This window comes from Zootoca vivipara, chromosome 10 (genome assembly GCF_963506605.1).
Source record: "Zootoca vivipara chromosome 10, rZooViv1.1, whole genome shotgun sequence".
Classification (NCBI taxonomy): domain Eukaryota; kingdom Metazoa; phylum Chordata; class Lepidosauria; order Squamata; family Lacertidae; genus Zootoca; species Zootoca vivipara.
The window spans coordinates 62,257,168-62,278,727 of record NC_083285.1 but is presented as its reverse complement, the minus strand read 5'-3'; the positions used below and the strand labels follow the sequence as shown (position 1 = coordinate 62,278,727).

Genomic DNA, 21,560 nt, shown 5'->3' with positions numbered 1-21,560 from the left:
ATTGAAGATGGGGGAAGCAAATTTTAGGACACGTAACTTCTTATTCACTGATCTGAAGCATTTTTACCTTGCTTTTCAGCTCCCAGACTGGCTTACAAATGTTGATAATAAGACAGTCCTTACCCCCAGGCATACAATTGAAAGAAACAACACAAAAGGGAAAAATGGACTGGGAGGGAGGAGGGGTGGAAATCAAACTATGGCATAGCTGTCAACCCTCCCGTTTTTTTGCGGGAAATTCCCTTATTTCAATCCGTTTCCCGCTGCTATCCCAGATTGTTAGATATCCCGTAAATTTCCCGGATTTCAAAAGAAGCCGCTTCTCTCCCTCCCTCCTGGCCAGGGAGGCTCCACTCGGCGCCCCTCCCCTCCCACGAGCAAGCAGCCAGCCGCCGCCCAGTAAAATGCCTCACTTGGTGGCTGGCTGCTTGCTCACTTGCCGAGTGCTGCCAGAAATCGCCTCTGTGCATGCCCAGGGATGCACAGAACTGATTTCCGGTGCCCAGACATGCGGACATGGGCAGAGCCGGCACCGGAAGTCGCTTCTGCGCATGTTCGGTGTCGTGCCGCTGGGTGAGGCTGCTGATCCCTTATTTTCCAATCCGGAAGTTGACAGCTATGAACTACGGAACTTGATAGAATTGACTAAAATGGCCATCTTTTCCCAAGATGGTTTCTTTATTTCCCTTTGCTGACAGCCTGGCGACCATATTGCTCCCTCCACTGTGTCCCATAACTTAGTGCCGTTCCAGGGCATTATGGGAAGAAAATGGCAACTGACCCCCAAAATGGTGGAGAATACCTGGAGAAAATTCTGTAAAGCAACCTTCTTTTTCTCAGTGGGCAAGGAAAAAAGGAAACTCTCTGACATTTTCTGAGGAAGAAAAGACATCTTTGAGAAATGTTGACTCAGTTCATCAGCCCATTTAGATTTACCTACAACTATAAGTGCATCCAAACATAGGTTCAAGGCTAAGATTTGAGGAGTTATCAATAAATAGGAGAGGCAGAACATTGGCTGGGTAGCCGCTTTTTAGAGGACACTCCCTGGTTCTTGCATTTAGCCAGTAGAAACAGTAAGCTATGCCTGCCTCAGTTTGGTCAACTCCAGCGAGATCTCATCTTATCTTTTAAATTATAAAATGACAACCACTTTCTTGTTTTCAAAGTGTAAACCTCTACATTCTTAATCACATTTGTTGCAATTATCCACGTTTGTTGTTATCATCCCAGATCTCTTCTTGTCTAAGTTGTCAAGTTCATTTCTCCGTTCATCATAATCATCTTTCATTTGTTCATTGTCAGTTTCTGCAAATTATCATTTCGGTATTGGAAATGACCTGCCATTCCTCATCATGGTGATGATTGCGACTGGTGCTAACTATCAAAATATCAGCAAACTTTGTTAAATGCCAACTTCATTCAAATGTGCTGGTTTTGACAAACAATGCACTGGGCATGTGGGTGTCTGGAACGCCCATTTGATTCCAGAAAGTGAGGAGCCTATCACAGGCCAACATCTGTCTCAGTGGTGGAGCATATGCCAATGCTGCTCGGGGGGGCGTGCTCCCAAGGGGGCAGGGTGCGCTCCCAAGGGGGGCCGGGGCCAGGGGGCAGAGGGTGCCCTCCGAGGCGCAGGATAGCCTCTCGGGTGCATGGAGCAGCACGCGCGCCCTGTAGCCGGGGGCAGAGCGAGCCGCCGATGACGGACATTTGGCGCACCGTTCACCCGTGACTCCCAAGCCTCCCCCAGCTGTCAAAACAAAGGGGGAAGGGGGGGAATCCTACCGGCAAAGCGGCACAGCTCTCCCCTTTCCCCGACGACTCAGGGTAGGCTTGGGAGTCGCGGGTGGGCGGCGCACCAAATATTACCCCCCTCAGCGAAGAGACCCAGTGCAAACTGCCCCCACAGCCTCTCCTCCTCCGCCCCTGATCCATCTCCCAATCACGCCCTAATTCACGTTCCTCTATCTAAAAGAAATAAATAAACAAAAAAGGATAAAGAAGGAAAAAGTACCAGCTCCATAAATCCTTCCAGGCAGGGGTTGACACCCAAGCAAGTCCTTCTCTGAGTAGGACCATTGCTGGGAGCCGCAAGTGAGGAGAGTGTTGTTGCACTCTGATCCTATTTGTGAGCATCCTGTTTCTCCACCATGAGGATGGGATGTTGGACTGTCATGTTCTTACTGGCTATCATCCCTTAAGAATGGCTTCCATATCAGAACTTGGAGAGTCTCTTCTATTATAATTGATTGCTTCCTTCTTCTTCTTCTTCTTCTTCTTCTTCTTCTTCTTCTTCTTCTTCTTCTTCTTCTTCTTCTTCTTCTTCTCCTCCTCCTTTCGGGTGTCAGATCCACTGAATAATTTCCACTGCCAGCTCCAGGTTTTAGGTGACCGCCCTCCTTGCATGAACATCACTTCTCCTTTCTGTTGCTCTTTCTTTGAACCCAACCAGCACTGCTGCCCAGGGAAGGGAGGAAGAGAGCCGGTGTTGTTGCTGCTGCTCCCTGATCCTGATGCTCTTCCCGGGCATAGAAGGGAGAAGTAGGCAAGGCAAGGAGGCCGTAGGAGTTGGCAGAGGGTCCTCTGCTGGGTACAGGTCTCAGCAAGTGCACCGCAGTGCTGACCCCAGGCACCAGCTGTGTATTTTTTTTTCAAGTGTGAGTTTAGCACCCCAAAAGCAAAATACTTATTGAAATATGGCAAAGATGGTGATGTTCGTTCTAAAATTGGGGTGGTTGTTCTTTGCTTGGAAAAAATGTATAGGACAACTTGGATTATAAAACCAATATAATACGACTGTACATTTCCCTTTCTTACAAAATGGGCCTATTTTGGGACTGCTCCAAAGCAGTCAATGGATCATTAAATGGGCGATAAAACAATGAATCGCAACGCCACTTAGGTACATACCGAAATCTGTTCAGACCCAGTCAATCTGCATTCCTAACATGCCAATTTGCTTGTGCAAATAAGCCCGGTATTGACCCTCAGTGGGTAATAATAACAATAATCAGAGTATTGAAACCCGATCTGTTAGGATGAGTCTTGTGGGCATGATAATTTGAGCTTTTTAAAAGCTTGCTAGCTGTTAAACCAATCTGTTAATGTTTCCTTTCAGCGGAAAAACCGACGGTGTTTGGAACTGATGCCTTTTGGATTGCTAGCCTGTTAAATAATATACTGTGGATTGAATCTCTGTCCTATCTAGCTAAAGAATGTTTATGCTGACAGGCACAAGCTGATTAGAGTATCATACAGGCTTCTTTCCTAGCCATTCTACCCAGTATGTTTAGGCGATGCCATGGTTTGGATTGAGGACTGTCTGACACGGTCGAGATGTGTTCTGCCAGTGAGCTACAACTGCTCCCTACTAAGTATTGATCATGCCTCCCACGTAACTCCCCCCAATGGCTGCAACACATCCAAAGCAAATGAAAAATTAAGCATGCTTGACTTGTGTCACTCCAACCTGCTTTACTTTCTTTTTTCTTTTTGTTGTCTGTTGTTTCTAGATGCATCATCCCATTCAGATGAAACCGGCAGATAGTGAAAAATCCAACGGTAGGTGGCCAACCTGTTTCATATTTAAATGTTGCCCTTTCTTCTTCTTTTTCCTCCTCCTCCTCCTCCTCCTCCTCCTCCTCCTCCTCCTCCTCCTCCTCCTCCTCCCTCTTCTTCTTGGAGGTTGGGAAGAACAGACTGTGCTGTTTGTTAAACTATGGGATTTGCTTCCACAAGTGGTAGTGATGCTCTCCAAGACCACATAACACAGGTCCTGAAAGACCTACATTGGCTCCCAGTACGTTTCCGAGCACAATTCAAAGTGTTAGTGCTGACCTTTAAAGCCCTAAACGGCCTCGGTCCAGTAAACCTGAAGGAGCGTCTCCTCCCCCATTGTTCTGCCCGGACACTGAGGTCCAGCACTGAGGGCCTTCTGGCGGTTCCCTCGCTACAAGAAGCCAAGTTACAGGGAACGAGGCAGAGGGCCTTCTCGGTAGTGGCACCCACCCTGTGGAATGCCCTCCCACCAGAGGTCAAAGAGAACAACAACTACCAGACCTTTAGAAGGCATCTCAAGGCAGCCCTGTTTAGGGAAGCTTTTAATGTTTGATGGATTTCTGTATTTTAATATTTTGTTGGAGGCTGCCCAGAGTGGCTGGGGGAACCCGGCCAGATGGGCGGGGTATAAATAATAAATTATTATTATTATAACTTGAATGGTGTTTAAAGAGGGTTAGACAAGTTCATGGAACACAAAGCTGTCAATGGCTACTAGCTATGATGGCCGTCTTTTGCCTCTGCCGACAGTCACAAGTGGGGAGAGCGCTGTTGGGCTTGAGTCCTGCTTGCGACCTTCCCGTAGGCATCTGATTGGTCACTGTGAGAAGAGGATGTTGGACTAGATGGAACTTTGGCCCGATCCAGGAGGACTCTTATTACGTTCTTGTTATGTTCTCATTACACTCTTGGTGGCCCCATTCATGACACTGTATCAGGTCTAGAGAAAACACAGGCCTCTCTCATAAACTCCCATTTACCTCCACAAAGAAGAAGGAAAGATTCAAAGGAAGGAATCCCCAGGATGACCCATATGCTATGGCAATATGAGTGTTGATGCAATAGTCCTCTAGTCATCGCTTCCCTGAGAAAAGTTCTCCATTTCCTTTGGACCATTTCCCATCAAATAATGAGACACTGTGTTTGGGAATTGGCAAGAGGTGGAGTTTTGAATTCTCATGGATAGAATGTGGGGTTTATGTTGTTGCTGTTGTTGCACATACTTTACCTTCGAGGTGGTCAAAGGATGTTTGTGAGTGTCTTCTCTTTCATTCTACAAATCATCCCTCCAGTGGTCTGCGTTCGGTAGCCTTCCTGGATGCCCACATTTATGAGAAAGCCCAGCTAAGGAGCTCACGTGGCTTTGATAAAGTGTGGGATGGGCAGGCTGCAGACCCGTGGGAGATAATTGTACACCTGATCAGAAACATTTCATAAACATTTGGCCACCTCAGAATAAGGTAAGTGCAAAGTCTGCTAAAATTAAAATATAAAATGATTTCTCAAGTATCCTGAAAACATGGAGAAAATATTGAGTGGCTGCCTGCCTAAATATTTTATGGGGGGGGGGGCTGAAGGGACCAGGGCCCCATAGAGTTGGTGCCTGTGGGTGATATTTAATATTAAAGAAAAACTGAGGGTGGGTAACTCTCCAAGTGGCTCTTCCTATGAGCAAAGAATCCATAATTCATAGGCTTTCTAAACTCCAGTACTGGTTACTTGATGTTGTTTAGTTGTTTAGTCGTGTCTGACTCTTCGTGACCCCATGGACCAGAGCACGCCAGGCACTCCTGTTTTCCACTGCCTCCTGCAGTTTGGTCAAACTCATGTTGGTAGCTTCGAGAACACTGTCCAACCATCTCATCCTCTGTCGTCCCCTTCTCCTTGTGCCCTCAATCTTTCCCAATATTAGGGTCTTTTCCAGGGAGTCTTCTCTTCTCATGACGTGGCCAAAGTATTGGAGCCTCAGCTTCACGATCTGTCCTTCCAGTGAGCACTTATTAAATAGAGTCTATTATCTCCACTACTTTGTGTATAATATATATCAAGTTTCCAAAGGACATTGAATAATTTTGCTCTGCCTCATGTTTCCCATTTACACACCATCCATTTACAGCACATAACTTTCTCCCAAAGAATCCTGAGAATTGTAGTTTGCGCTGGGAACTGTAGCTCTGGGAGGGATAAACTACAGCTTCCCAAAACTCTTCATTGAATATATTTTGCATTAAATGGATTGTGTTCATGCATCCACAGACTATTCCAACCATCTCATCCTCTGTCGTCCCCTTCTCCTTGTGCCCTCAATCTTTCCCAATATTAGGGTCTTTTCCAGGGAGTCTTCTCTTCTCATGAGGTGGTCAAAGTATTGGAGCCTCAGCTTCAGGATCTGTCCTTCCAGTGAGCACTCAGGGCTGATTTCCTTCAGAATGGATAGGTTTGATCTTCTTGCAGTCCATGGGACTCTCAAGAGTCTCCTCCAGCACCAAATGGCATTTAATTACCTGATAGAACACTCTTTTACCTCTCATCCGAATAAACTATTACTTGGTTTGCAACCGACTTCAGCCTATGAGTAAAACAACTTTCCCCAACCTGGTGCCCTCCAGGTGCTGTTGGACTCCAGCTCCCATCAGCCCCAGGCAGCATGGTTACTGGTCGGTGATGATGGGAGTTGTAGTCCAACAACGTACTAGAGGAATCACTAGGGAGATCAGCCCAACGAACTGCCCAACTGCCTAGGAAGCAACAGCCAGAAGATATTCTTGCCAGTAAGAGCCGTAAGTCTGAACCCACTTCTTTGGTCTGAGCCAGAAAGGGATTCTGCTCTCTGCTGTTTCCTCCTATGGAGACAAGGTTGACTGGTGCCCATTGAGACTGGTAGGTTGGAAGGCAGGGAGACCAACAGTAGGTGGCGCCAGAGCCAATGTCAGGCTGAGCCAAGCCCTGGCTGACTGTAAGATCTGTGTGCAGACTGAGGTTGGTTAGGCAATGCCAGATTATTATTTTCCTTAGAGAGACCAGCCTCCACTGTACAGATTCACCTTGCCTTGGCTCTCCTCCCTCCAGGTTGCACAAGCCAGGACAGAAACCAGGTCAAAGGCAGCCCTATTGATTGGGAGGCATCTCTGTGACATGCAAAACATGCAGCGAGCTTAAATGAGTCTGAATTGTGCCAAGCAGGCCTCTGCAAGGAGCGGCACGGCCGCCGTGGCCTGTTTGGTTTTTAATCTAGCCCTGCTTGGCCCCTTGATTCTTATAATTTGCTAAGAGGCATGTCAAAGAAATCTCCTGCCTTCTTAGATTGCAAGAACTTGGCTTTTCCCTCATGGCAGAAATAATCATAGCCGCTTCCTTCCAGCAGGCATCTTTGCACTTCATTAATTAATAATCAGGGCAGAAGCCATGCACTTAGAGATTTAAATACCTGCAAATGTAAATGATGGCTGGGCCCTAAATCTCTCTGCAGAGTTAGAGAGGGGTTCTTTCTTTCTTTCTTCTTTTCTTTCTTTCTTTCTTTCTATCTTTTTTTGGGGGGGTTAATTATGGTGCTTCCCATTTTCTCATTTCTCCATGGATCCTGCGAAGTTCAGAAGAATATTAAGCCTTTGCGCTGTCCGTTTTGACAGCACAAAAAATGCAAAAATGTTTGGGTTTTTTTAACCGTATTGTGGCTAGCATGTTTGCAACGCTGGCTCGCTGACCTGTCAAAGATTGTAAATTGCCTGCCTTGTTGTTCTTGTTGTTGGCATTGGTGAAATATTGCCAAGAATTTCGTAAAGTTGCTCCAGGTGTAACTCCAGCTGTGGGCAGGGGGGAATGATCTTGGGGGCGGGCTTCCTCCAGGCATGCCAGCCGCCAATTAATCTAGCCCCACCCCCTAAACACACATTTGTGCTATCTGAAAGTGCAGCTTGACATGATGATCTCTATCCCATGCTCTGGATCTCCCTACATGAGCTTCTTTGTAGGCAACAGAATTTCCTTTTCCTCTCCTTGGCACTCCATAAATTATGCAGTTGTGTTTCCCACATTTGGGGAAATCGCCTCCAGAAAAGATTTGGGGCAGGTGCAACGGGAGGAGAAGGGATGGAAGCCTGCAGACTGCCTCCAGTTGTAGAAGTAAGACACAGCCACCATGCCTGGTAACTTCTGATAGTTTTTCCTGAACAGCGCCAGTCTTGTACAGTAGTGCCTCGCAAGACGAATTTAATTCGTTCCGCGAGTCAATTCGTTTTGTGAAAAATTCGCCTTGCAAATCGTGGTTTCCCATAGGAATGCATTGAAATTTCTTTCTTTGCCCATAGGAATGCATTAATTAAATTTCAATGCATTCCTATGGGAAACCGAGATTCGCAAGGCGAATTTTTCGCAAAACGAATTTGTCTTGGGAGTTACCATCAGATCACAAGACGGCATTCGTCTTGCGAAAAATTCGTCTTGCAGGGCATTCGTCTTGCGAGGTACCATTGTATACCTGAAGGAGTGTCTCCCCACCCCCAGCCCCAAAATTGTTCAACCTGGCCACTGAGATCCAGCTCCGAGGGCCTTCTGGCTGTTCCCTCACTGCGAGAAGTGAAATTATGGGGAAGCAGGCAGAGGGCCTTCTTGGTAGTGATGCCCGCCCTGTGGAACACATCTGAAGGCAGCTCTGTATAGGGAAGCCTTTTAATGTTTTATTATGTTTTTGTATTTGTTGGACGCAAGTGGCGCTGTGGTCCAAACCACTGAGCCTCTTGGGCTTGCCAGTCGGAAGGTCGGCAGTTTGAATCCCCATGACAGGGTGAGCTCCCATTGCTCTGTCCCAGCTCCTGCCAACCTAGCAGTTCGAAAGCACCCCAGTGCAAGTAGATAAATAGGTACCGCTGTGGTGGGAAGGTAAACGGCGTTTCCATGCACTCTGGTTTCTGTCACGGTGTCCTGTTGCGCCAGAAGCGGTTTAGTCATGCTTGCCACATGACCTGGAAAGCTGTCTGTGGACAAACGCCGGCTCCCTCGGCCTGAAAGTGAGATGAGCACCGCAACCCCATAGTCGCCTTTGACTGGACATAAGCGTCCAGTGGTCCTTTTATGTTTTTATATTTGTTGAAAGCTGCCCTGAGTGGCTGGGGCAACCCAGTCAGATGGGCAGGGTATAAAGAATATTATTATTATTATTATTATTATTATTATTATTATTATTACTACTACTACTACTACTGCTGCTGCTGCTACTACTACTACTACTACAGTATTACTATTCCACATGTGCAAAAACCAGAAACTGTAGCTGCAGAAGGCAGGGCTGTCTTGCATCCTCCTTCCTTCTGTTCTTAGGATGAACTCCTAATTTGGGAACAAGGAACAGGATTTGGCCAGCACGCTTTATTCTGAGCTCCCCCACCCCCAGTGGCCCTCTTGGCAGGTGGGCAGAGCGCACCAGATGACCCCAAGAAGCATGTTTCTCCCACAGGTGCAGCTCAAGACATGCTTGCATTCAAGCTGGTGGGTCAAAGGAAGGATCAGATCTTGAAATCTATTTGTAAACATGGGTGCTGATGTATAAGCCGCTTTTACTCATATGGAAAGAGTTAACAGCTTTTCTATAAATCAAAGGGTTGTTTTTTTATAATAATAATAATAATAATAATAATAATAATAATAATAATAATAATATATTCCGAGCGGGTGGGCGAGGGGGAGGAAGAAAGGGAGAAATTTTAAATCCCGGCTTGTAAGCTTGCAAAAACCCCAAGCGTACAATCTGTCCGTGTCGCACCTGGATCTAAATCTGCCTGAATTAATTAGCAACTTCTTCCCCCTATGTGTTAGTGCTAACATATGGCATTTAATTACTACTTTCTATTCAGCACTTTGTTCCTTTTAGAAGTTTGAAATCTTTTCTTTTGCGAAGTCAGAACATGGCGGGGTCCTACCAGTCTCCGCTTCTCGTAGCAGGAAACTTTTGGCGAGGGCGGGCTTTTGTCTCTTGAGGAACAGAGACTTGAAACTGGTGTTGACGTGCCGCTAGCGGTTTGACTTCACCGGAGGAGGTGCGGTACATTGTCTCTCAAGGCGGACGGGTGCCAGCCAGCTCAGAGAAAGGCACCAGAACTCTTATTGTGGTGCATTTAAATTGGCACTGAACAGGTTACACGACACCGACCCTACCATGAGGCATAATGAGGTGGCTGCCTTGGGTGGAAAATGGTGGAAGACAGAGCTTTTTGTGAGCTACTCAGATGTAGTAGAAGACACTGTCCCATCACCAGTGCTTAAGGAAGGTTCAGTTGCTGCTAATCTGGTTAGGTTTTGTACATGAAATGTGAAGGGATAGCCATCTTGATGTTTGCCTCAGGCAGCAAAATGGCTTGGGCTGGCCCTGTTGGTAAGTGACCTTGATTCAGTAGCATGGTTTCTACTGGCTGGTGTTTTGATCAAGGAGCAGGCATATTATTATTATTATTATTATTATTATTATTATTATTATTATTATTATTATTTGCATGTACCGCCCTTCATCCAAAGATCTCAGGGCGGTTCACAAGATAAAAATGCAGGATAAAAGGAAAACATAGTTAAAAAAGAAAGCTATACCCCCCTCCCACAAACACATTTAAAAGGCCATAGAATATTAATCAGCCTAAGGCCTGGTTTAAGAGGAACATTTTCACCTGGCACCTAAAGGTGTAAAATGAAGGTGCCAGGCAAGCCTCCCTGGGGAGAGCATTCCACAATTGGGGAGCCACTACAGAAAAGGCCCGGTCTCGTTTTGCCACCCTCCAGACGTCATGTGGAACAGGCACACAAAGAAGGGCTTTAGATGATGAACGCAGAGTCTGGGTTGGTTTCTATCAGGCATCCCCAAACTCGGCCCTCCAGATGTTTTGGGACTACAGTTCCCATCATCCCTGACCACTGGTCCTGTTAGCTAGGGATCACGGGAGTTGTAGTCCCAAAACATCTGGAGGGCCGAATTTGGGGATGACTAGTTTATATGGTATTCATATCCACTCAAAATGACAAGTAGGCAGATTCATGGAGGATAAGGCTGTTGGTGCAGGCCTGTAGTGATGGCTATAGATTGCCTCCAGTCTTGGGGCCAGCACGCCTCTGAATATTAGTTGCTGGGCAGGCTTCTAGTTGGCAAATTAAGGGAACGGATTGCTGGATGAGATAGGTCTTTGGCCTGAGCCAGCAGGGCTCTGGGAGTGTTACATTCAAAATGTAATGAAGATTAATAAGTAATTTTAAACGAGTCACGTCCATTGCTCCACACGCTTTTTCTTTTGGCCCTGCCCACCAGGGGCACCAGCTCAGGCCGGGGGAAAATTCTCCACAAGAGTCATGTAGTCCAGCCTCCTGCAATGCAGGAATCTGTTGCCCAACGGGGGACTCGAACTCACAACCCTGAGATTAAGAAGACTCATGCGAGCTCAGAATGTGGTTTCCCAGCCCCTCGGCCACCACTTTAAAAATCAGTAGGTATCAGCAGGGTTAGATCCTGTGCGAAAGGAGGTTGGCTGGTGCTGCTTCTACTCTGTTAAAAACCAGGTCAGTTTGTGCATTGTTACTTTGGAGTCAATGCGTCTGGTCTTGTTTTGCAATTGCAAAACAGGGATGCTGATCCATAGCTATGTATTGGTGTGTGTGTGTGTGTGTGTGTGTGTGGTGTTGTTTTTTACTCTTGAGTCACTTCTCTTGGATGCAACGTTTTGTAAAAGATATACAGTATACATGAGCTGGGTGTTTAATTTACTATAAAATCAGCCTCCAGCTGAAAACCTGTGAAATCGTTTTAGTTAATTTGCCGTATTTATCAGTTTGCCAGCGAAACCTGAGCAGGCCAGTAGGGAATTCATCATCTGCAGCAGTTTGGAAAATTAAAAACAAAACCTTTGTTGTTGTTTTTCTCAGGGTGGCGGAGGAGAAAGGGAGGCTGAAGCAGCGGCTGCTTAGATCGCCGCCTTCCCTTGTACATGTGTATCGAAATACACAGGGAGAGAAGGGGAAGGTGTATGGCTTTACGAAGTTCTTCTGCCGCCCTCCACGTACCCTCAGTTTTAATTTAAATTGTCACAATGCCCGCCCCTTTCAGACAAGTTATTTAATGCTGAACATCGCATCTGAAATACCTTACGAGCTGAAGGACCTTTCCTAACAGCCCCCCCCCTTGATATGTAAATGGGTTGTGATAAAAACGCAGTAGCCTTGAGTCAGATCCTTCCCCCTCGGAAATGTTGTAAAGCATAAGCTTGTATTATAATGACATCGTTCGCTGCATTTCCCCGCCCACGCTCCACGCCATTGGCTGCCGCCTCGGATGACTTACGTTTTGTGACATTGTTACATGGCGGGAGTGGAGTGGCATGCTCTACTCGGGGACTGTGTTCACACCATACAATTAAGCACATTTCCTTCCTTCCCAAAGAATCCTGGGAACCGTGGTTTCGACTTCACAGAGCTACGATTCCCAACGGCCTCAGCAAACTATACTTCCCAGGATTCTTGGGAGGGGACTGCTTTGAATGCATGGTGTGTACACACTGGCGGAGGAAGCCCTTTGGGCACCCGGGGCATAACCACGCAGTGCGCATGTGCGGCATCGCCACGCATGACACGTGCCGTGCGTAGTAATGCTGCACATGCGTGCCATGGCTGCAGCCGCGAGCAGAGGACTCCGGCACCATCCCCGTACGGCGCTGGAGTGGCGCTGCTCGGCTTGGGAGTCGCGGGGGACCGCCGAGTGTCACCCTCCTCCAGGGTGGCACCCGGTGTGGACCGCCCCCATTGCCCCCCCTTGCTACGCCAGTGTGTATACACAGCCCCAGATGCCATTTTGGGTGGTAACCCTGAGTTCCCCATAATATGCCATTCCACACTTATTTGCGCCTTTAGTTGGATTTTATTTGCACTTGGTTATACTAGGGCCACAACCTTTCATCAGCTAACGAAGGCCTGATTACGCAGGCCTTCAAAATTTACTATAAATGCATGTCTGTTGGACTGCAAGTTTTAAGAGCAAAAAAAAGAGCGCCACTGGAGAAAGCTAAAGGCTCATTTGGTCTAGCATCCTGTTCTCCTGTGACAAAGCAGGTGCCTCTCCGTGGATTTGTCGAACCCTCTCTTAAAGCCATCCAAGTTGGTGGCCGTCACCACCTCCTGTGGAAGTGAGTTCCATAGTTTTAACCGCCTGCTGTGTGAATAAGTTATTTCTTTTGTTCGCCTGCCCTGAATCTTCCAACATTCATCTTCATTGCCTCTGGGAGAAATGCTCAGAACCAGGGGTGCTCAGAACTTGAATAAAATAATGGGGGGCAGCCCCTGAAATATTTTATTGGGGGGGGCTAGGAGTTGGCTCCTATGCTCAGAACATCATTTTCCACTTAAGGAGAAGCCCATCTGAGCCTCTTCGAAAGTCATCAAAGATCTCCATCACCTTCTATCTCAACCCAGCTTTGCAAAGTGAAGAACATTTTTCACCTTCGGGGAGCAGTAGGAGGTAGAGTAAGGCTCTGTTAGGAGCTGGAGTCAGGAAAAGGTCAGCAATAAGAAAACCCAGTGTCAATGACGTTAGCTCTTTATTCAAAGAAACCCAAACAGTGCAGGCCTAGTGATCTTGCCCCAATGAAGCAGTTCTGAGGACCAAATGGAGACCTTAAAAGGTAAAGGGACCCCTGACCATTAGGTCCAGTCGTGACTGACTCTGGGGTTGCGCGCTCATCTCGCATTATTGGCCGAGGGAGCCGGCGTACAGCTTCCAGGTCATGTGGCCAGCATGACAAAGCCGCTTCTGGCAAACCAGAGCAGCACATGGAAATGCCGTTTACCTTCCCGCTGTAGCGGTTCCTATTTATCTACTTGCATTTTGACGTGCTTTCGAACTGCTAGGTTGGCAGGAGCTGGGACCGAGCAACGGGAGCTCACCCCGTCACAGGGATTCGAACCGCCGACCTTCTGATAAGCAAGCCCTAGGCTCAGTGGTTTAGCCCACAGCGCCACCTGGGTCCCTTATACCTGGTGAATTGTACTCTACAATAAAGCTTTGTTCTTAATGAAATTTGGATTGAGGCCCAAACTGGAATCCACCAGTTTGTTTGCTTTGCTTAACGGTTCAGTTGCTATCATTTTTTATTTCCTGGGTGGGGAAGCATGTTTTCCCTATCCCAGCTAGTATAAAATAGCAGAATAATGTTGCTAACTGTGCATGAATATTTTTTGGGGGGGGAATTACTTGATCGTGCTCTAGGGAGCGATAAACAGTTGAGCGCCTCACCACAGCTAACCCAAGACACAGACACTTTCACTGCTATATAGTTATGCACAGTGCGCAAAAAAAGTATCAAAGCTGTGAGACACATAAAACAGAATGGAAATAGGCTGGTTTTCTCTGTACCGTACTCTGCTGCACTACATGCCCCCCCTCTGCCCCCCAGCAAATGCTTGCTAATATTCCTGGATGGGGAGAAGGGGAGGGGGCTCGAGGAAGATTTTTTTTCCCTATCCGTCCCCCAGTGGAATGGAAACGAAAGAACTCCTTCATTACTAAAATAATTTGCACAATAATAGAAATAAATAACTGAATGGCAGGTTCTCTGGAGGAACGAGTTCTCCGCGCTTCCCTACCGGCTCTGACTATGTGCTCATTAGCAGTGCATAGAATTTGCATGCCATTTCCAGAGCCAAGGAAGGAACGGGATAACTGCTGTATAATAAGCGCTCGCGGTTTTGAGGAAGATGGACAAGAACAGTGACTTGGCAATCTTCCAAGCCTTTAAGATCCATCGTGTATAGGTCTGGTCTTGGGTGTCTCTTATCTGACATCTGTCCCCTGTCGCTTAACACCCCCTTTCCCGCCACCCCCCTGGGGTTGCACGTGATCAAAGAAGGAGAAGGGGGGGAAAGGAAAGACAAGTTCGGGGCTTTCAAGCGTCCGTCTTCAGGGAACGCTTTCCACTTCCGTCTATTTGCTGAAGAAGCACAGCCATTGGCCACAGAGGAAAGCGTGTCCTCCCTAAAAGAGGGCACGTGTTGCGGTGAGACCTGGAGACTGGCCCTCGTGTTGTGGGTGGGTATATTGGACAGCCACGGCACCCGATTGGTAGGTCCCTCGTTGCTGGGTTTAATCTGGCCAATGGGGTCCAGTCTAAACGGATCAAGAGACCTATGCACGTGACCCAGACCTTCCTCTTTTGGCGCGTGCATCGGAACACACACACACACCGCTCCCTTATATTAGGGCATTTTGCGCTTGCCTTGCTATGTGTCGCCTGCTGTTGGGACAGGGGCACGGCAGGAATTTCCCCCACTTGGCTGATTGGCTGTTGCCATTTGGGTTTCGCCTACCGTGTAGCAAATCGTCACAACTTGTAATGTTGTGGATGGGCTTTGGTTCAGGTGATAGGGATGGGGGGACACTCTTGCCATCCCTATGTGAAGGGGTATTCCGTTAAAGGAATCCAGGGACTCAGTGGTTTGGTCAACTCTGCGAGGGGTTGTGCCAGTGCCTGAGTCCAGGGGAGCATCTGGGGGAGTGGACATAGCCTGTACCCGGGCTTTCTACCTACCTCAGGTGTTCACCCTGGGCTGACCTATGGTAGAGCCCTGGGTCAGTGCTACCTGCAAGGGTGCAGGGGGCTAGTCGAACCAGAGCCTATGCAACCATTCACTTTATGTAATCAATAAAATTGTGGCCTAAATTCTGCCAAAACCCAAAACTAAAATTTGAGTCAAGTGTGTTTTTATTTAGTGAGGAGGTCTCTGGGTCTGAACACACAAAGACGTGTTGTCGAACAGTGAGGCATGTTTTTTTTTTTTTTTGCAACATGCTCAGTTCTTACACATGGGACATAGGAAGCTGCCTTTATACTGAATCAGACCACTGGCCCTCTGATGTCTAACCACTGTGTAGCACCAGCAAGGGTGTGGCTGGCTTTTTCAAAAGTAAATTGCAAGCGCAAGGGAGCTAATCCAGGTGGGGACCTTGGCAATTAGGGGCAGGAGGGTCTTGGCCCATCTACTGCAGTATTGATGGGGGAAGGCTTGCAGAGAAAGGCAAAGGAGTAAACCCTAGCATAGCTGTCAAGTACCCCGTTTTCCCCGGGGAACCCCCGTATTTTCTTACCGTTTCCTGCAGGTGTCCCGAATGGCAAAATACCCCGTATTCCCCCAGATTACGGAGCTCCTGCCAACGGCCATGTTATTCTGGTGCTGCGCAGGCACCGGAAGTCGCTTCTACACACTTCTGGACCTGCGTAGAAGCGACTTCCGATGCCGCTGTGCCCATTTCCAAAATGTCCGCAGCGCCAGAAGTCGCTTCTACGCATGTCCGGAAGTGCATAGAAGTGACTTCTAGCGCTGCAGACATTTTGGAAATGGGCACAGCGGCATCGGAAGTCGCTTCTATGCATGTCCAGAAGTGCGTAGAAGCGACTTCCGGTGCCGCGGCGCTGCTGATCCCGGATTTTTCAATCCGTAACTTGGCACCTATGAACCCTACAGAAATCCAGAGCAGAGTCCTAAGGTGGTTGGATGGCACCCAGGGCCAGATTTAGGTTTGATGAGGCCCTAAGCTGTTGAAGGTAATGGGGCCCTTTATATGTCCAGCTGTCCTTCATTTCTATACACATTTCCCCCTAATGCATGCATATTTGTAAACACTGGTTGGAGAACTGCGTTGCAGAATTTGGAAAGCTGTGGATTTTGAAGGATAAGTGCAAATCCGGCACTGATGGCACCTTATGTGCCCCCTGACAACTCCTGCAGCTCAGCTGGTGCCAAACATCTTGCTCTGCTTTCCTTTGGACCACATCAGCAAGGCTGAGAGGGGAGCTATTGTCATCTGGGCAGCTGAGGACCTCCATACTCACTACGGCAGCCATATTGCAAAAATAGGGTTGCCAGACTCAATAGAGGACAGGACTTCTGTGCCTTTAATTGCCCTGCTCTCTTTTGAGTCTGGAAACCTTAAAGAGAAACCAGCAGGCCATTTGTTTAATTTCCAAGCAAAGGGCCTGCTGGTTTCTCTTTAAGGTTTCCAGACTCAAAAGAGAGCAGGGCAATTAAAGGCACAGAAGTCCTGTCCTCTATTGAGTCTGGCAACCGTATGCAAAAAGTGAAAACCCAGACACAAAGCTGTTGAGCTGCTTCTTTTCATTTTCTTTTCTTTTGCAAATTGAAATTTTAAAGCTTTTTTTAAATGAAATTCACCACACACACACACACACACACACACACACACACACACACACACCACTTCCGATATGAGCAGCCCATATCCTTCTTGGACATTTTAAGCAATTTTTTCAAAAAAAAAAATCCACCCAGATGCCTTTTTCAAAGGACAGATCTAACTGTTTCATTTCAGACTCAGATTGGGTATGACCAGCTATCAACAGGTAGATTATAATTAGCACAGCAAGATGGCGCAAACCTTTATAAAGCTTTAAAAATATTTGCTGATTTCTATCTGCGTACTATTGGCAATTGCTTCACATTCTTTTGTGCATAGTTTTTTTTATTAAGCAGGTTTGTGGATTTTTTCTAAATGTGTTTCTTCATATATATATATATATATATATATATATATATATATATATATATATATATATATATATATATATATATATGTTAAAGTGGGACAAACAATTTCGGTAGTAAGAAATCCTCTTCTGGTGCCTGCTGAGTCCAAATTCTGGAGCATCAGATTTGTCAACACATCCGAACCCAGCTTTAAGCCATTTCAGGCTCTGTTGCTTTAAAGCTTTCTGAATGTGAGCTTGCTTAAACTCAATCCAGTGCATATAGCTGCTGCCTTGACCTACTTTGTGTGAGCCTATACAGAAAAGGAAACCATCTAGCAATAACTTGACCGCACCCCCTTAAGAAAAAAAACAATAATCTTTGCAAGCACAGCATTACAAGTCTGCTGGGGATTTGGTTTCCCCGTAGTAATCTTGCAACGACTCAGCTGCCCTGATAGGGGAATGCTCTCACTAGCAATGTTTGTTTGGAGTGGGAGTCACTGTATTGCTGTAGGTAAAGGAGAGCAGGGAATCCTGCCTCAATATTCTCTCTTTGGCATAGTTGCTGCCCATTTCCACAGCTTGTTGAAATTGATTCCAGGGAGGGAGGGGTGTCCCCATATGCCTTGCAAGTCTTCCCTGAGGTCATAGGCTTCGTTTCAGGCACCCATTCTCATTTCATATATTAGAAGGCAGGGTGGAGGGTGGATTTCATCTAAATTAGAATCTGCGCACACCGCTCAGTAGTGGTAGTAGTAGATTGAGCCAGAGGGGTAGGGTTGGTCAGGGAAGGAAGAGGAGAGGAGCCATTGCAAGAGAAAGGCAGAGAGTGATTCCAGAGAGGAGAGAGAGAGAGAGAGACGGTTGCATGTACAGTGAAATGTTTTCCACAGGACTTGCCGTCAGTTAGCACTGCCATGCTCACAAGACCAGCTCTCGGTTTGAAGTGATAATGAAGCATTGATCACAGATGAGGCAAGGTGGGGGGGGGGAAGGGGTTTGAATTGCCCTTTGCTCATTCATTTTGTGTGTGTGTGTTTTTTTATCTCCTAGCTGTGGAAGACAGAAAATTGTTCATAGGAATGGTTTCGAAGAAGTGTAACGAGAACGATATCAGGGTGATGTTTTCTCCATTTGGCCAGATAGAAGAATGCCGAATCCTTCGGGGACCAGATGGGCTGAGCAGAGGTGAGTGCAAGAAGCCTACGAAACCATCTTACTTATTTATTTTTAAGTGCTCATTGGAGCTGTCACGGCCAGGGGAGGTGAAGCCGCTGTCGGCATCTAGAGGCTATGCTCGGAAGCATGCCATGTGACAGAGGAACCCTTGTGAATTTTTTAATAGAAGCTGAAATGATCACCTTTTGCTTAATAATAATAATAATAATGCCCAAGAGGTTATCTGTGGCAACGTACATTAAGGCATGTCACTGCCCTCTTTGACAGGTGGAGAGAGAGATTCCACACGGGGCCCTTTTCCCCATATTTTTAATTTACATGGCTGCCCATCATTCTGACAGGTGGGGTGCACATGGGGGGGGATGCCTTTAATACTGCAGAAATGCCTGTGGGGAGGCAATGCGTGGCCAGATGCATTGTGCTCCCCTGCTGGCCTCTGGGCCCAGATCACCTCCTAAGATCATGCGGGTGGTTGTGCTTTCTGTGCGATGCTCTCCCCTAGTTCAGTGAACGTCAACCATTCCTCTAACGTTGTAGAGAGTAGGAGGGTGCATTTGGGGACAGCTGAAGCCTGCTCTCTGCCTCTGGCGACTCCAGATTTACAAAATCAAGCCTGGTCCTATCTGCACCTCTTTGTCTGCTTAGCCCCACCCTGTGTTTGGTTTCTTGACCCCACTAGAGCCAAGGGGCTGGGGAACGTGTGTGGACTTGCAGGCAGGGCTGGGCTACTCATTCTGGCTGGGGCTGACGGATATTATAGTCCAGGTTTCCTCAAACTTGGCCCTCCAGATACTTTGAGACTACAATTCCCATCATCCCTGACCACTGGTCTTGCTAGCTAGGGATCATGGGAGTTGTAGGCCAAAAACATCTGGAGGGGCAAGTTTGAGGAAGGCTGTTATAGTCCCAACAACATCTGCAGAGCCACAGGTTCTCCACCCCTTGACTGAGTGTGGTGGCATGTTTTGAGCCAGCCTTTATGCAGCAAACTTACGTAAAGGGCTTGAAGATATGTAGCATGGCATCACTATTTAAATGTGTTTGGGTGATACGGCCTGGTCCATGCTGCGAATTTGCAGACATAATTCAAGGAGGGAATTTTATGTGGTACAGATCCCAGGGGGAATTTGGAAACAGCGGGAAGATGTTAACTCAGAAAGCATGTGGTGTGGCCATACAGGTCTTCTCAGCTGTTGATGTCTAAGCTTCCTTAATCACATCTACTCCGCTAGAAAAGAAATAATTTGTAGCATTCCCTGTAACTGCATGTGTTGCAATAGATTTGGTGGGTGCTGGTGTTTATTGGTCTTAGGATTGCATGATGGTCAGCAAGGTAATGTCCGCAAATTCTGACATTTACTGACAAATCTGTAGAGCCTTGTAGCTCCCGTGCTTGAATGATATATCATTTTCACCATATGCAGGTGAAGGCGATTCATCAGACCACAGATGTAAGTGTGTGTGTGTGTTTTAAGAGGTTCGTGCCATGAAAAGTCATACTCTGTCTTAAGATATACTGGTAAATGTCATTAATCATCAAATATCAGACATTTACCATAACATAAAAATCATCAGGAGGTGCATATTGTTCCCAATTTGTGTAGGAGTCCACACCTTCTCACTGGTTAGTGCAATGTGGAATTCATTGTAAAGGGAAACACAACAATTCACAGGAATATGTGTGCACTTAATAAATAAATTAAAATTAAAATTCTTGGCCCCCCAGCTGAATTATACACCGTGGATAAATTATGCAAATTATGCAAATTTGAATACATGTTCTTATTTGATGTAATTTATTCAGCATCTGCTGGTCACGAGATGAGGCCGGGAGCGGTGCAGAACACTCTGACTTCTGGAAATCACTCTCTGCTTCAAAAATGTCATCAAGCATCACTTCTCATTAAATGTAGCCCAAGATTTCCTTCCCGGTTTCCCAAAAATACTCTCCCCTGCAAAACAGATCCTGATTTTCTACAATATAGATATAGATAGATATAGGAGGAGTTCTGCATACCTTATTTAAACTTATGAGGTGGCAAAGGATGGGGTTTTTGTTTTGTTTTGATTTTAAAGCTTTCCCCTTGCTTTTGAAACTTTCATTTTGTATTTTTTTTATGTTGTGAGCTTCAGATGAAGGGCAGCATAAGGATTTAATAAATAAATAAATTTTAATGAAAAATCAATATGGGGAAAAAATCTCAACTACCTTTATAAGTTTAAACAAAATAAAAAAAAAACTTCCAGCAGCACCTTAAAGACCAACTAAGTTTGTTATTTTGGTATGTGCTTTCGTGTGCATGCACACTTCTTCAGATACCATGCATGCACACGAAAGCTCATACCAAAATAAAAAACTTAGTTGGTCTTTAAGGTGCTGCTGGAAGGATTTTTTTTTATTTTGTTTCGACTACGTCAGACCAACATGGCTACCTACCTGTAACTTTATAAGTTTGCGTAAGATCAGCTGCAACTACCCCTCTACACACACAGAGAGAGAGAGAGAGAGAAAATATTCGAGAAATATCTTCCACTCCCATGAACTTCCCATGAGTTTTTGTTTCTTTCCCCACCCCACGCCACTCCCCCTTAATGGCAGGAAAAGAAAATTTCAGCACAGCTCTAGAACTCTACATTTTCAAGCCTATCTCCACACTCAAAAGAGGCTGGAAACTTTAACTGCTGAGATTTAACAGAATATTGCTTTTCTTTACCCATTATAAAATTCTGGACATCTGCCCAATTCACACAGACCTGCTTATGCAGAGTGCAACCAGATATTCATTTGACTTAATACTGTCCCATCCTCAAGGAACCTAGGAAGATGTGGCCTTGCCATATTGCTACATGGATATGGGGCTGTCATTGTGCGGCTGCCGTACAATGGATGTCAATAACACAGAATCAAGGGAATCACAGTTTGTGCATTTTCATTGCAATTCCTACATGTTTCCCAAAGGCATTAGTACATCGCCTTGGGAAAAATTCCTGAAAGTACCAAAACAATATTCTAAAAACTAGCAGGACCCATGTAGATGTCTCTGTTTTCACGTCTCCTCAGTCCTAGAATGGGAACCTTCCTTCTCTCCCATTCCCTGGCATCAAGAGCCTTGTTATATTATGAATTTTCCATTTTCTGTACGCTTTGTGAGCTTCTGTGTATCTAGAATCTAGAGCAAGCTTGTTCTCTTTGAGGTTTGCTATTATTTCACTGTCAGAATAGATTTTGGAGGTGCAGGCTGAGCATTTTCAAGCACGAATGGGCAGGTGACAAATGATGAGAGCATAAGAAAGGTCTGGCTGCTGGACCGGGTCAAA

The 21,560-nt window shown here is 46.3% G+C and overlaps 1 protein-coding gene across 11 annotated transcripts in view; it reads left to right on the top strand.

Annotated features, from left to right (window-relative positions):
- CELF2 (CUGBP Elav-like family member 2) overlaps window positions 1–21,560 on the top strand; it is a 494,364-nt gene that overhangs the window by 396,246 nt on the left and 76,558 nt on the right. For all 11 annotated transcript variants that reach the window (XM_060279201.1, XM_060279206.1, XM_060279205.1 and 8 more), the window contains 2 exons: window positions 3,516–3,564; window positions 18,117–18,251. In XM_060279201.1, coding sequence (XP_060135184.1) covers window positions 3,516–3,564; window positions 18,117–18,251 — 184 coding nt within the window. The remainder of the gene's footprint in view (window positions 1–3,515; window positions 3,565–18,116; window positions 18,252–21,560) is intronic.